We start from the raw sequence: 12,743 nt of genomic DNA, 5'->3' as shown, positions 1-12,743 counted from the left end.
AGGTACCTAATCCTTTATTCTTTTTTCTTATTAGTAGGTATAATGTAATGTTTCTTACCCCCTGGTTAAGAGGGACATAAGTATAAGTTTTGTTGTAAGTGATGTACAAAAATAGAATAATTATGGATTTTCCTTATAATTACATATACTTTTTTCAGAAGACCATAAATATTTTATTTTTGTATGTGACAACAGTTTAAAATGTTTATTCTCATTCAATTGATATGTCAAAGAAAATATTTACCAAACAAATGGGATAATAAGCTTAGCCTATCATTGACTCAACCAGTACATTTAAGGCCAATGACTCAGGTCAAACATACACTGTGTGTAAAAAGTCCAGCAAACGTGAATTAATTAAAAAATATAAAATTTTTGGAAAAACATTTTAAATAAAAATTGACACATTCTAAACATTTTACTGTTGTAACAATCAGGAATATAACAGAATGAGCCACAAAATGACAATGAATTGGGGGTTATCTTTTTTCTTTCAGTAAAAGGTAGACATCTAAAATGTATGTAATTAAAAGCTTACTTAAAACTGAAAGGTTCATAGGATTAAATAATCTAAAAACATTCATGGAATATTTTGTAGCTTATGTTTTACAGTTCCAACAAGTTTTCTGTTAATTTATTTTTTTCTGACACTGTTTTTAAGAAGTGTTAATCTTATGGGATATTCTGGACACACAACAATGATTTTGCAAATTCCATAAAGAAATTATAGCTTGTTTGTTGATAAAAAAGTACACAGTAAAGTAAGGTTTTCCTGAATTTGTCACTTGATCTTCTAAACATAAATCATTGAAATTGCACATATTTGTCTCTAGTGCTGTTTAAAGGAATCTTTACTCCTGATTATGAACTCTGTCAGTTTTTCTAACATTTTTAATAAATAATTGCAGTAACTGCACTAGGAAGAGTTACAATCAATCATTGCTCTTGAAATCTAAATAGATTGTATAGAAATAGTTAAACATAATGACAAATCTGAGGACAAATCCAAGATTAACATAAAAATGATTAATGCAAAAAATATTACAAATTAAGGAGATATTAAACCTTGAAGACACCATAATGATGTAATTAACTAAATATAACTTTTTCAGTCAAGTACATATTTTGGGCAGCACACTGTCCCCATCAACACTATTAACCATTACATCAAGCATTACTTATAAGACTTACAATATGTATGTATTACTGAGTGTGTTACATTCAGTGCATAGATATTTTAATGACTCTATATTAAGTAGGTATGACAAGGAAAACAAGACAAGGGCAAAACTGAACTTTTAGCATTATAAGACTACAAATACTCTCAACTAGCCAACATAACATAAAATTAAATCAACAACAAAATATAGATTTTTGCAAAACAGCCACAATGAAAGCAAAAGGATTCCTGTGAAATAGAAGTGCATAAAGCAATAATACACAAAAACAATAACAATATAGCATTAAAGCAGTCATATAGTAAATGTCAAGGCAAATAGCAAAACAGTTCAATTTTTAAACATTTGGCTATTTGTCCATATTTGCCACCATGCTGTATCATTTGCCTCTACATGCTACCATTCAGGCAGATGTTATTTGACTAGGTAAAAGGCTAGTAAAGACCTGAGATTCAATAGAGTATCATTTTGTTCTTTGCCAAAGCATTTACCATTTGTCCAGCTCCAAATTATTGGTAATTTAACAAAAAATAATCCAAAATGTTTAGGTTTATTAAATTGAACTTAGACTTAATATATTATGCAACTTTTATAGGCTTTGTTTGCAGGGTGGTGAAAAAGCACATGCTAAGAACAGAAAGTACATCTTTCTTGATTTTCAATCAAATTTCCCAGTGTTTTATTAAGTTACCAATGTAGAACTGTGCAACTGGTAAATGCCTATGCATATAACAAAGTGATGCTTACTTCATTAACTAGGCTATTCTCAAAAAAAGGAAGCATGTATAGGCAAATGATAAATGCCTATAAAAATAGCAAAACCTTGAAAAAACTGTTTTATTATTTGCCATGGCACTTTAGTAAATGACTAAAATACCTCAATGCCTAAGACAGAGGTACAAATAATCAGCTTACTGGAGGATTTGAGGGTTATCTCCAAATGTTTAATCACTATATCCTAACTAGATTTCTTGCATATAATACTAGAACTAAAAAAACCATAAAGTACTTACATCTTCCATGAAATGTACATAAACTTTGCATAAACATAGCCTTTTTATAGGAATATCTAAAATATCTGACCCTGGACAAAATGCAACATGAGACTGTTTTGGTTCGTTGCACTCGGTTACACCGCAATGTTGTACTTTTGGTTATACTGTTAAAACGTTCTAAATTCTGCCACACAATTTCTAAGAATAAACATGATTAACGGATGTATGCTAAAGAAATAATGATAAAAGATAAAACTTTTTCAAATATCATAAATTATTTAAAAAAATTCAACAAATTGTTTAACGTTGACATTGACAATTGACATTTTAGTTGCTTTCCAGTGACATGTGACATATATGAACTGCTCGGAGTAGATCCCGACTGTTACTGAATTACTTTTGACCGTTCCAGTGGGTGCTGACCCTCGTTGGTGCTGACTTTTCGCTTTTACACTGCTCCGTGTTGTAATCCCCTGCCCACTGCCGCACCACCCTATAATTTGATACTTGTTGCTCCGTTAAGTATATACAGTTCAAATCTAGTTTGAATGTTCCAGTGCTAGACAAAGAAAAACAGTTGAAAAGCTATACACCTCGGAGTACTCTGTTCCTAAACGAAGCACCTCTTGACATTTACATTGTTTGACATTACCGAAAACGATAGGCGTTTTCTAAGTGCTTGGCATAAGCTTGGCAAAAATTCCAAGTTGGTCGAATTAGTTGTTACTATTGTGAGTACTGACTGTGTTTTAAGAAGATGAGGATGAGCGTAGATTTAATTTAAGAGTACCGGATTTAAAAGTTTTTAGGTTTGATCCGTTCTGCGGTTAAAGCTTTGTTTATTGGCGTCTCAGCCTTTTTAGGACTTTAGTATTGTAGGTATGCGCAGAGCCAACTCCAATGTTGGCCTGAACAACTAAAACGCTGACGCCTATATTGGCCCCAACGCGATTTTCTCGGTCTACACATTAACCGAATACCGTTGGGGCCAATCTTGACCCCACCAGTAATCGTTCGCATTGGGCCCAACATGTTTGTTGCTCGCGCCAACGTTGGAAGTTGGCCGTTTGTTGTCGGTTTTTAACCACGCTTTAAAGGGAACAATAAGCTGATCAATCTCCAACGTCGCCCCGATGTGAAGACGCTATATACAAAAATACCGCAAACATAAGCCAACGTTAGCCCCAATATTGGCTCCATCGTGTGGAGCCTTTTCCAACCTTGTTTCTCCTCTGAGAACATTCCCATCAATGAGCTAGCTGTCCTTCTGTACAGAATGGCTGAAGGTATATAAGCTATTTCTCTTGCTTTTTTTTTATGGTAACATTGTATAATTATTAGTCCTTGAAGATGAGCCGTCTACAAGCTCTAAACATGTTGAGCCTTCGTGTTTACGACCCAATAAAGAATTTTGTAGAGATTAACTAAGTATTATTTGGTTGCTCTTACTTAACCACTCCACTGTGCGTAAATGGACTACTATAGTTTTCGGTCATTATCACATAATCTATACAATTTTCACAGAGCAGAAGATTAGCAAAGCAAGGACTCAGAGTACTCAGTAGGTATACCTGATTTCGGTCCTTCATACATAACTTAACCACCAAGCAGTGCATTTTGAAAAACAACGCTTTAGAATTTTCCTTTTCGAAAAGTTGCCTTAGTTAATAAGGAACAAGGATCTGCCTCTGCGTACGCTCAAGCATGGTACAGAAATGGTTGGTCCTCTTGGGTGGCTGATCTTGTTGTATGTTGGTTTGCTGTCTATCTGAAAAAGAAAGAAAACAATTAGTAACAGCAAATCCAGTGTCAAGAAGCTTATACAGCTGACGTTTTGTGCTGGGTCACTAAAGAGTCATAGATAACTGCTTCTCACAGCAGTGGGTCAAAAGTCAAGCCACTCTAGACTCCAGTTTGCTGAGACAGATTTAAAACATTCCCTTATTCCGTTATTGAGAAATAGCGACAGTACTCTACGTCCTTGCGGTACTCCTGCCTTCATTTTTCAAAACTTGAGTAGACGTTGTCGATTTGATCGGAAAATTGCTGATGATAAGTATTACCAGGTCGTTTTTTTCAAAATGTTTATGTTTTTGGTTGAGTGTAGCTTTACTTTTTTACTTTTTCGTGTCCGGAATAAGCTTCTCGGCCCAGTATTGGGCCACGTCCAATGCTTCGGGTTTGCCTAGGCATAGGTTGTCGAGAGAACACCGTATGGGGCAGTTTGGGCATGTCAGGAGGTGTTCCATCGCGTGTACTGCGCCACAGTCACACTTGTCGTCATTTGGCTCCGATAGTCTCCATTTGATCAAGTTTGTTTTTACAGGTGCGACACCAGTTCGAATGTGATTTAGCGTCTTCCAGGTTTTAAAGTCACTTAAGACACCACTCGGCGGTTCCTCTGAGAGAGGATAGTTCGCTGATGGTGGTTCATCCAATGGATCTTTAAGAAATCCGTGTCTGGATTTTAAACTGTGAGCTGATGGGCAGCTGGTGGTAAATAGGGGATGGCGATAGCCGAAGGTTTTGTTCAAACTTTTTAGAGTGAGCTCTTCTTAATTTGGGATCGCTGAAACCTGTAGCTCTATACAGGTTCCCCAGTTCTGTGGGCTTCATGCATCCCGTCACCAGCCTACACGTCTCATTGAGGCTTATGTACATGCGCCGATCTGGACCATACAAGACATGCGTACTCGGCTGTAGAGAAGCAAAGTGCTTGGGCGGTGGTTCTGAGGACAGTTGGTTTGGCGCCCCATTTGCTATTTGTTACTTTCCTCAGGATGTTATTTCTTGCGTCCACTTTGTGACGTGTCTTTTCACATTGATGCCTATATGTAAGTGATCTATCGAGGGTTACTCCGAGATATATTGGCTTCTCTGTATGTTCAAGGGTGACCCCATTCCAAGCACCAAGCAACGTTAAGCTTTCTTATAGCCTGACGTGAGCGAAGGTGGAATGCGCAAATCTGAGTTTTAAGGGGGTTGGGTTTGAAAGAGTTCTCCTCGTAGTATGCTTCAGTTTTGCCTCCACCTCCTCAAAAGTTTTTTGCTATAAACCTAATCCAAGAATACAAATTGTTTTGCCATCAGACTAACTTCGTTTTACTTTCGGAATACCTAAAACTCGTCTAAATGAAACCTTTTAGGTTTATCTTCAGGTTTTAATCAAAGGTAAAAATGTTCAGGAATATAATTTGTCATACACATTAGTTCAATTGCTTAATTGTTTTCAATGTTCTATTTAGATAATGTATTTTACGTAAGCACTTTACCATATGTAACGTAAAATTCATTGTTAGCTCACAAATTTTTACAAGCAAAACCGATTCCAATAAACCGAACGAGTTCCAATAACTTTTAAAATGAATAGTGTAACTGGTTTTTCGATTTTTTTTATTTCCATAATGCTAACGAATCACATCAAGTTTATTGCTACGTTTCCTCTAAGCAATATTTTAGAAAATATTTTGCCAATAAAAAGGGATAATGTCAGTCAAAGTACTACGCCCGCTCCATGGAATAATCTATGTAAGTTTAACTATATTCATTATTATTTGAAATAGTCACTTTAACATATCAAATTTAAGCTTTTGAGAGACAAAAGAAAATAATAACTAGGGTGTTTAAAAATTACGCCTAAGAAACTTTTGTAATTTTGGTTCATATCCAGGTATGTTAGAAAGTCTCTTTATTTCAGATACTTCTTTCTGTACTGCTTGTTTTGTTAGTTTATCATCAGTTTTTCTTAATTCTTTATCATTCCGATATCTTCTTTGAAGTCTCCAGCCAATTTTCTAGATTGAGCATCCTTAACAACAACTTCTGCATCTCAAGCTTCCAAAAGTCATACTCTGGCATTTTCAGCATTATCTTCAAGATCATTAAATAGTGAAATCTGTCGTCCCGGCAACTTATCTAACACAAACTTTCGATTTTACTGTTTTTGGCTTCTCAAGAAAGTTTTGTTTTGTAACATATAACTACATCCTAGTTTGACCCTCCCGCCATTGCCTAGATTTCGGAAGTAAGGCAGGGCCACCTAACACTTTCTTTTAATAGTATTAATAATTTTTCTTCATGTACTCTGAACTGTCCTCCGGACGTTGGCGATTACGTAGAGAGTGCTTCTCTATCCTCTGTCGATCTGAAAAAGCTCACCAGCCTCACGAACCCCTCTGTTCAATGCCTGATGTTTCTCAGCCACGACATCTGCCTCCCACCAACACCTCTCCTTTCTTCTATTTTTCCTTTGAAAATGAGTTGAAGAAGACGGTATTTTTCTTCACGCAATACCTCTGTTCGAGATAGGAAATTTTTTCACATTGTATTGTTGATAGCAATTGTCGTTTATGTTCTGGATCTTTGCAAGACTTCTTCGTTGGTAAGCACATCGGCTCAAGAAACCCGCAGCATCCTTCGATGAATTCACATCTCCAATCTATTAAACAGGACCGTTTTTAAGGTCCAGCTTTCCACTCCATAAAGGAGAACCGACCAAATATAGCACCTCACCATACATTGTCGCAGCTTGATATTGAAATGATTATTGGTTATTCCAGCCAGCTGCACTTACTTTATTAATTAACTGTTGGAAACCCTTTGTGCTGTTACAGAAAATCAAAGTATCATCTGCGTATCTAAAATTATATCTTCAGCAGGACGCTGAATTGACTTTCACTCTATATTCTGTGTCTTCTATATAGCTTCCTTAAAGATCTGAGTAAATAACGGGGGTGAGAAGAACTCTTCTTCGGGTTTCCACGCCAGACGTCCCCACCAATCCCATCCGAACTTTAGCCCTTTCACTCCAATAGAGATTCTCAATTATGTTGATATCCTTGCGGTTCAGTTGAGTCTGATGTAGTATTTCCATCAACTTTGAGTGGTGTACCCTGTCGAAGACCTTTTCATAGTCGATGAAACAGACGAATATATCTCTTCGTTTATCTCTACATTTTTAGAGTAAGACATTGATTCCATAAAGAGCCTCTTGTGTTCCGAACGCATTTCTAAATCTTAATAGGTAAAAGACTCTATGACTAGAGTTTCCTGTTTCTTTACCTATTCAGATCCGTCATGAAAATGACAAGATATAAATTGAAACTCTGGAATGTATTCTTCAGAATTTTCATTATTTTTTACTCGATTTCTACAGTGATCCTTTTTGGTTTCTTTTTCTTGTTCTCCCAATTTACTATAATAAACAACTTGTCTATTTTTTTGAATTTTTATTTTGGTCTTGTGTCTTTTACAGCTTTATTGGTATGTATCTTTACAGCTTGTTTATGAAACATTCTAGTGTCTTCTGCTTCTTTTGTTCTTCTTCCAAGTTTAGGATCTAGAGGTCTTTAATAATTTTAAAGAGGGTTTTGGCAGCTTTTAAAAGGGCTTTTGATATGGGCACGGCTAGCGGCCTAAGTGTCTTCTCCGAAGGGAGCCCATCTAACAATATCATCATCATCATCATCATCATCCATCAAATGGGCTTTTGACGTAGGGTTGAGAACAATTTCGTTTTTCTGTCTCTTGAAAGGTTTCTTCAAATAAATTTTCTAATTCTGATGCTTCTCGATTAGCTTGTCTTCTTTTGAAAGTTTTCAGTTGATTTGCAACTTTCACTAGTTATTTTCATTCTCAATTTTGCATTTTTTGATATTCTAGCAGGTTTCTTCACTCCTTTTTCAGTTTTTCTAGTATAACGGACTGTGATATAATATCTTCCACTGTTAGATCATAACGTCTACCTAACCATTTTGTAAAAGCAATGTTTTGGCAAGAAGGTCAATTTATTCATAAATTAGGTACTATACCTACTTACTGATTTTAATTAAAAGAATGAAATACCTATAAATCAATATAAAGGAGCTGTACTTTTATTTTATGCGAGGAGAGGAGATAGATTAGATTAGATAAGGCTTTATATTAAAATTTTGTCAAAAAAAAACTTAATTGAAAAAATCTGTGGTAATAAAATTTAACCGTTTTGTGGTTTTACAGCTGTTTTATTCAAGGAGGCTGACAAACTTCTAGAACTTCCCCATGATTTGACACACGGTGACATTGTGGGAGCATCTATAGTTGGACTAGAACTTCTGGTCGCTTTTATTCCCCTCAATTCAATTGTAAAATTTCTAGTTTTTAAGATTATAGACGGCTTAAAATTAATACATCCAGTTTATTTAGTTATTTTACCAATTGTAACAAAATTTTTGACATTAACTGTGAGATTTATAGGTCACCAGTTTGAAACATTGAAACTACTACTTTGAGTCTTTGAGTTGAAATTATCAATCATTTCCCTAAGTTTGTCCATCCCTAGTCAAGTTAAGTTCTTTAATATATTAGAATAAAGTTATTAAGTGAAGTGGTGGTGTCAGTCCTTTAAGCCCAATATATTTTTAAATACCAACAAAAAATAAAGTGTGAACAGATTTCTTTGTGTATTTTCAACTAATTTCCAAAATATGGCTTAAATAAAAACAGAATCCAGATAATCACACAATCATGAAATAATGTTGGTTAAACGATAAAATCACAGAGACCTTTGAACCTGTTTTTCTAATTAGCATTTGTATGTGTAAAGACAGAACAAGCAAGTAAGCCGAGCAGATAACAAGTCACTTTACAGTCGTTTTGCTTTAAAGATAAATTTTCTACACTGATCATAGTTCTGTTGTTTAAAGTGTGATCAAATAACATTAAAATGGCTACAAAATCAATTGCAAAAATGTTATTTTCAAAATCTACCTCGAATCTAGCTAAATCGGTTTTGTTGAGACAAAATGTGAGGTTATATTCTAGTGCAACTGGGGGTAAGTAATTACTAGTTTATTTGATAAATAAAGTATTTATTTTAGTAATTTAGCCGCAAAATGTTATTTAACAGTAACTCAAAATTTTGAAAATACTACTTTTCTAAATCAGCTGGGTCTTCGACGCCATTTTTTTCTTTAGTCTAAATCTCTAATCTCTATTCCTCTTTTGTATTGAATTCAAATTTATTTCTTCTTTTATTTCTATTAAGTTGATTGTACTACACGTGTTAATACGGCAATAAGCCAGTACATTTTAGGTATTCGTCATAGAAAATTATTAGTGACTAACACAAACTTATCATGCCATCTAATGAGATAATTTAAGGCATCTAATGATAAAAAAGTACATTAAACTTTATTTGATTTGATATTGGATTGTTGTATAATTAATTAAAAAACGTATTATTTTTGAATTTTCAGATTTTCCAATTTTTTCCGGAAACTTTCTGAAAAATGTTGTATAAGTACCTAACCTTAACGCTTTTCAAAATAATAATATGTTCTCCCTTCTGGGCTGTCACAGTAAAAACTGTCAAAATCAAACTTCTCAGTTTTAACAGTAAATAACTAGTTATTCGATGTTTTAGGTAAAAACGCTATACAGGGTGGTCAAAAGAGAATTTCAAGGGCTACAAATTGGTATATTGAACCACCCGATAATTGTCAAAATAACCGAGTTATTGACAATACAATGGAGTAGTTTACAGGGTGATTCAATGAATTTTCAACATCCTTGTCACTTGTTTTCATTTTATAAAAAAAAAATACCAAATATGAATCTTATCAGTATACAGGTGTCTGTTTACATCAGTATACAGGTGTCCCAAATTTGAGCAACAAACCAAACTTATAATTTTTTATTCGATTTTTGGAATCTACGTCAAATTCTAGGCCTACTTGATGTAAAATGTTTGTATCGATATTCAATTGTTTTTGCTCCTACAGCCTTACTTTGACCACTCTCCACGAAAGCAGAAATTCCCAATTCGGTGCACTTTTCCAGAAAATCATCCATAACTCGCTTATTTGAAACACCCTGTATAAAACCACCGTATAACAAAAGAAAGCTAATGAACGGGGCTATCACGTGACGTGGAACGGGCACGGCTAAGTTGCCCTGTTTAGCCGCTAGAGGGCGTCAAATTTGACTCTCGTTTTTTGCAGTTTTTGCTCAATATCTCAGGAACGTTTCAGGTTAGAGGTCTGAGTTTTTACCACAAATGCACCTCGATGGGATGCAACTTTTACCTTCTATACACTTTTTTGGTACCATGCACCGTTTGACCTTGAAAAATTAAAAACTGGAATTGTCAAGAATTTTCAAGGGTGATACTTTCTGATTTTTTTCAGAAAATTTTTTATTTTCAAAATTAACCTCAATTGCTTAAATAGCTTCAGGTTAATAGTACAAAAATGACGTAAAGTGTCATTTGTCAAAATGTCATTTTGCAAGGGTGCCACGCCCTAAAGTGTCAAAATTTTAAAGTCATCTCCAAAACGGTGCCAGTTAGAGCAAAATGGACGTCAGATTTGTGTTCGCCAGGTTCAAATTAGTTAAAAAAATCACTTTGATTAAGGAAAATCCCAAATAGTCGTCGTTAGTATAGTAGGCCCAAAAACTCTCTAATTTAGATTAAAATTCCGTGCGCTTTTCTAGAAAATCGTCCATAACTCGCTTATTTGAAACATCCTGTATAAAATCACCGTATAACAAGCCGTTTAGCCGCTATAGGGTGTGAAAGTTGACCCTCGTTTTTTGCAGTTTTTGATCAATATCTCAGGAACGTTTCAGGTTAGAGGTTGAGGTCTGTTTTTACTACAAACGCACCTCGATGGGGTGCAACTTTTACCTTCTATATACTTTTTTGATACAATACACCGTTTGACTTTAAAAAATTAAAAACTAGAATTGTCAAGAAATTTCCAGTAAAAATCATGCGATTTTAAAAAAATAATTTTATATTTTTAGACAATTACGAATTTATAAAACTAAGCACAGCAGGAGCGAAAAACAATGTAGGCGTCATAACGTTCAACCGTCCTAAAGCCTTAAATGCCCTTTGCAATGGTCTGATGCTGGAAGTGTCCAAGGCATTGGATTCACTAGAAGCGAACACTCAAATCGGCGCCATTATCGTTACCGGGAGCGAAAAAGCTTTTGCCGCAGGTGCCGATATCAAGGAAATGAAGGACAAAACATTTTCTGAATGTATCAGCACCAATTTTTTGGAACACTGGAATAGAATTAGCAAAACCTCTAAACCAGTTATTGCTGCTGTTAATGGTTATGCGGTGAGTGGACTTGTTATTAGAATGTACAGATTTTGATGGAGATTTTTAGCTTGGTGGCGGCTGTGAATTTGCGATGATGTGCGATATTATCTACGCTGGAGAAAATGCCAAGTTTGGTCAACCTGAAATTTTAATCGGTACTATTCCAGGTGCTGGTGGTACCCAAAGATTGCCACGGTATGTGGGTAAATCCAAGGCGATGGAAATTATTCTAACAGGTTGGTTTTTTACAGAAAAATTTTCGCATGCAAATAAAAAAATTTCTAGGAAATCAAATAACATCCCACGAAGCTGAAAAAATGGGTTTGGTAGCTAAGGTTTTCCCAGTTGATAAACTTCTAGAAGAAACAGTGAAACTGGGTGAAAAAATTGCCAGCAACTCACAAATCATAACAAAGTTATGCAAAGAATCAGTCAACATTGCTTTCGAGACCACTTTGACCGAAGGATTGCACTTTGAAAAGAGATTGTTCCATGCCACTTTTGCCACTAAGGATCGTAAAGAAGGCATGACTGCTTTTACAGAGAAAAGGGCTCCAAACTTTACTAACGAGTAAAGAGTGTACATTATACAAATTTTTGAGTTAAGAAATATTTTTTACATCATTTTGTTGAATAGTTATTTAGATATTATAAATCAGTAAAACTTTAGATGGTTTATTTTTCAACTGGATAGTACAAGTCGATATTGAAGTTTTGTGATTTAAATGGTGTTGCTTGTCGACAAGCGACTCAAACCAGCTTTAAGACTATTCTATGTATAGGTGTCCCTGAATTGGTGTCAAAAATTGTAAAGATAGTACATCCAAAAACATGCTCTTTACAAAGAGAAGGCAAATTAAAGATTATAGGCTGCCAATCGTGTACGGAAAACCTCTTACACTTGTGGGAGAGGTTAAGTACTTGGGCGTAACCTTAGACAGGAAACTCACGTGGAAACCTCACGTAGACAAAATCATACAAAAGGCCACTGTCACTATGTGGCATTTGCGCCGGTTTCTGGGAAAAAACTGGGCCCTAAAACCACACGTTATGAGGTGGTTATACAAGGCCGTTATAAGGCCAAGGATCTGTTATGGTTCCTTGGTCTGGTGGCCGGCGGTGGAGTGTCTGGCAATAACCTGCGCAATGAGGACAACACCGAGTCTCTCATTAAACGTTCTTCTGGGCCTTCCTGAGTTACCTCTGTGGATACGTAGGAAGGCCACTGCGCGGCGCTGCAAGGCGAAAGGGTACAGACAAGCCACGGAATTGATTGAAAGCCCAAGCGACGCTAAGGCAAAATCCAAATGGTTGATATCAAGGAGTCGCTGGGCCTTAAAAACACTGGTTGCAGTTCTGACACGCCACTGTGGCCTAAACAGACATTTGCATCTACTAGGAATTGGTGATAGCCCTGTTTGTTCACATTGTGGAACGGCGGAGGAAACATCATATCACCTATTAGGAGTCCTCCATCGCTG

The 12,743-nt window shown here is 35.6% G+C and overlaps 1 protein-coding gene and 3 long non-coding RNA genes across 4 annotated transcripts; 3 read left to right on the top strand and 1 right to left on the bottom strand.

Moving 5' to 3' along the window:
- LOC145733969 (uncharacterized) lies at positions 1-2,184 on the bottom strand. The gene is made up of 2 exons (XR_014179314.1): positions 2,056-2,184; positions 1-1,152 (listed from the first exon to the last, which is right to left on the bottom strand). It is a non-coding gene; the product is annotated as an uncharacterized LOC145733969 (long non-coding RNA).
- Positions 2,185-2,214: 30 nt separating this feature from the next.
- LOC145733939 (uncharacterized) lies at positions 2,215-3,607 on the top strand. Its single transcript, XR_014179309.1, has 2 exons — positions 2,215-3,459; positions 3,515-3,607. It is a non-coding gene; the product is annotated as an uncharacterized LOC145733939 (long non-coding RNA).
- Positions 3,608-8,542: 4,935 nt separating this feature from the next.
- On the top strand, positions 8,543-11,931 carry Echs1 (Enoyl-CoA hydratase, short chain 1). Its single transcript, XM_081986836.1, has 4 exons — positions 8,543-8,985; positions 10,958-11,280; positions 11,330-11,498; positions 11,548-11,931. The coding sequence occupies exons 1-4, from the start codon at positions 8,877-8,879 to the stop codon at positions 11,835-11,837; spliced, it is 891 nt and encodes a 296-aa protein (XP_081842962.1). The 5' UTR covers positions 8,543-8,876; the 3' UTR covers positions 11,838-11,931.
- On the top strand, positions 8,996-10,842 carry LOC145733957 (uncharacterized). The gene is made up of 2 exons (XR_014179312.1): positions 8,996-10,705; positions 10,781-10,842. It is a non-coding gene; the product is annotated as an uncharacterized LOC145733957 (long non-coding RNA).
- Positions 11,932-12,743: the final 812 nt, after the last annotated feature.

Source organism: Ips typographus, linkage group LG1 (genome assembly GCF_016097725.1).
Source record: "Ips typographus isolate SLU linkage group LG1, UJ_Ityp_2.0, whole genome shotgun sequence".
NCBI classification, from domain to species: domain Eukaryota; kingdom Metazoa; phylum Arthropoda; class Insecta; order Coleoptera; family Curculionidae; genus Ips; species Ips typographus.
The sequence above is the reverse complement of the archived record's forward strand: the minus strand, read 5'-3'. Positions and strand labels throughout refer to the sequence as shown.

Coding starts and splice junctions, on each gene's coding strand:
- Echs1 (XM_081986836.1), top strand. CDS start 8,877: ATGGCTACAAAATCAATTGCAAAAATGTTATTTTCAAAATCTACCTCG. Junction 11,281..11,329: donor CTGCTGTTAATGGTTATGCG/GTGAGTGGACTT, acceptor GGAGATTTTTAG/CTTGGTGGCGGCTGTGAATT. Junction 11,499..11,547: donor GATGGAAATTATTCTAACAG/GTTGGTTTTTTA, acceptor AAAAATTTCTAG/GAAATCAAATAACATCCCAC.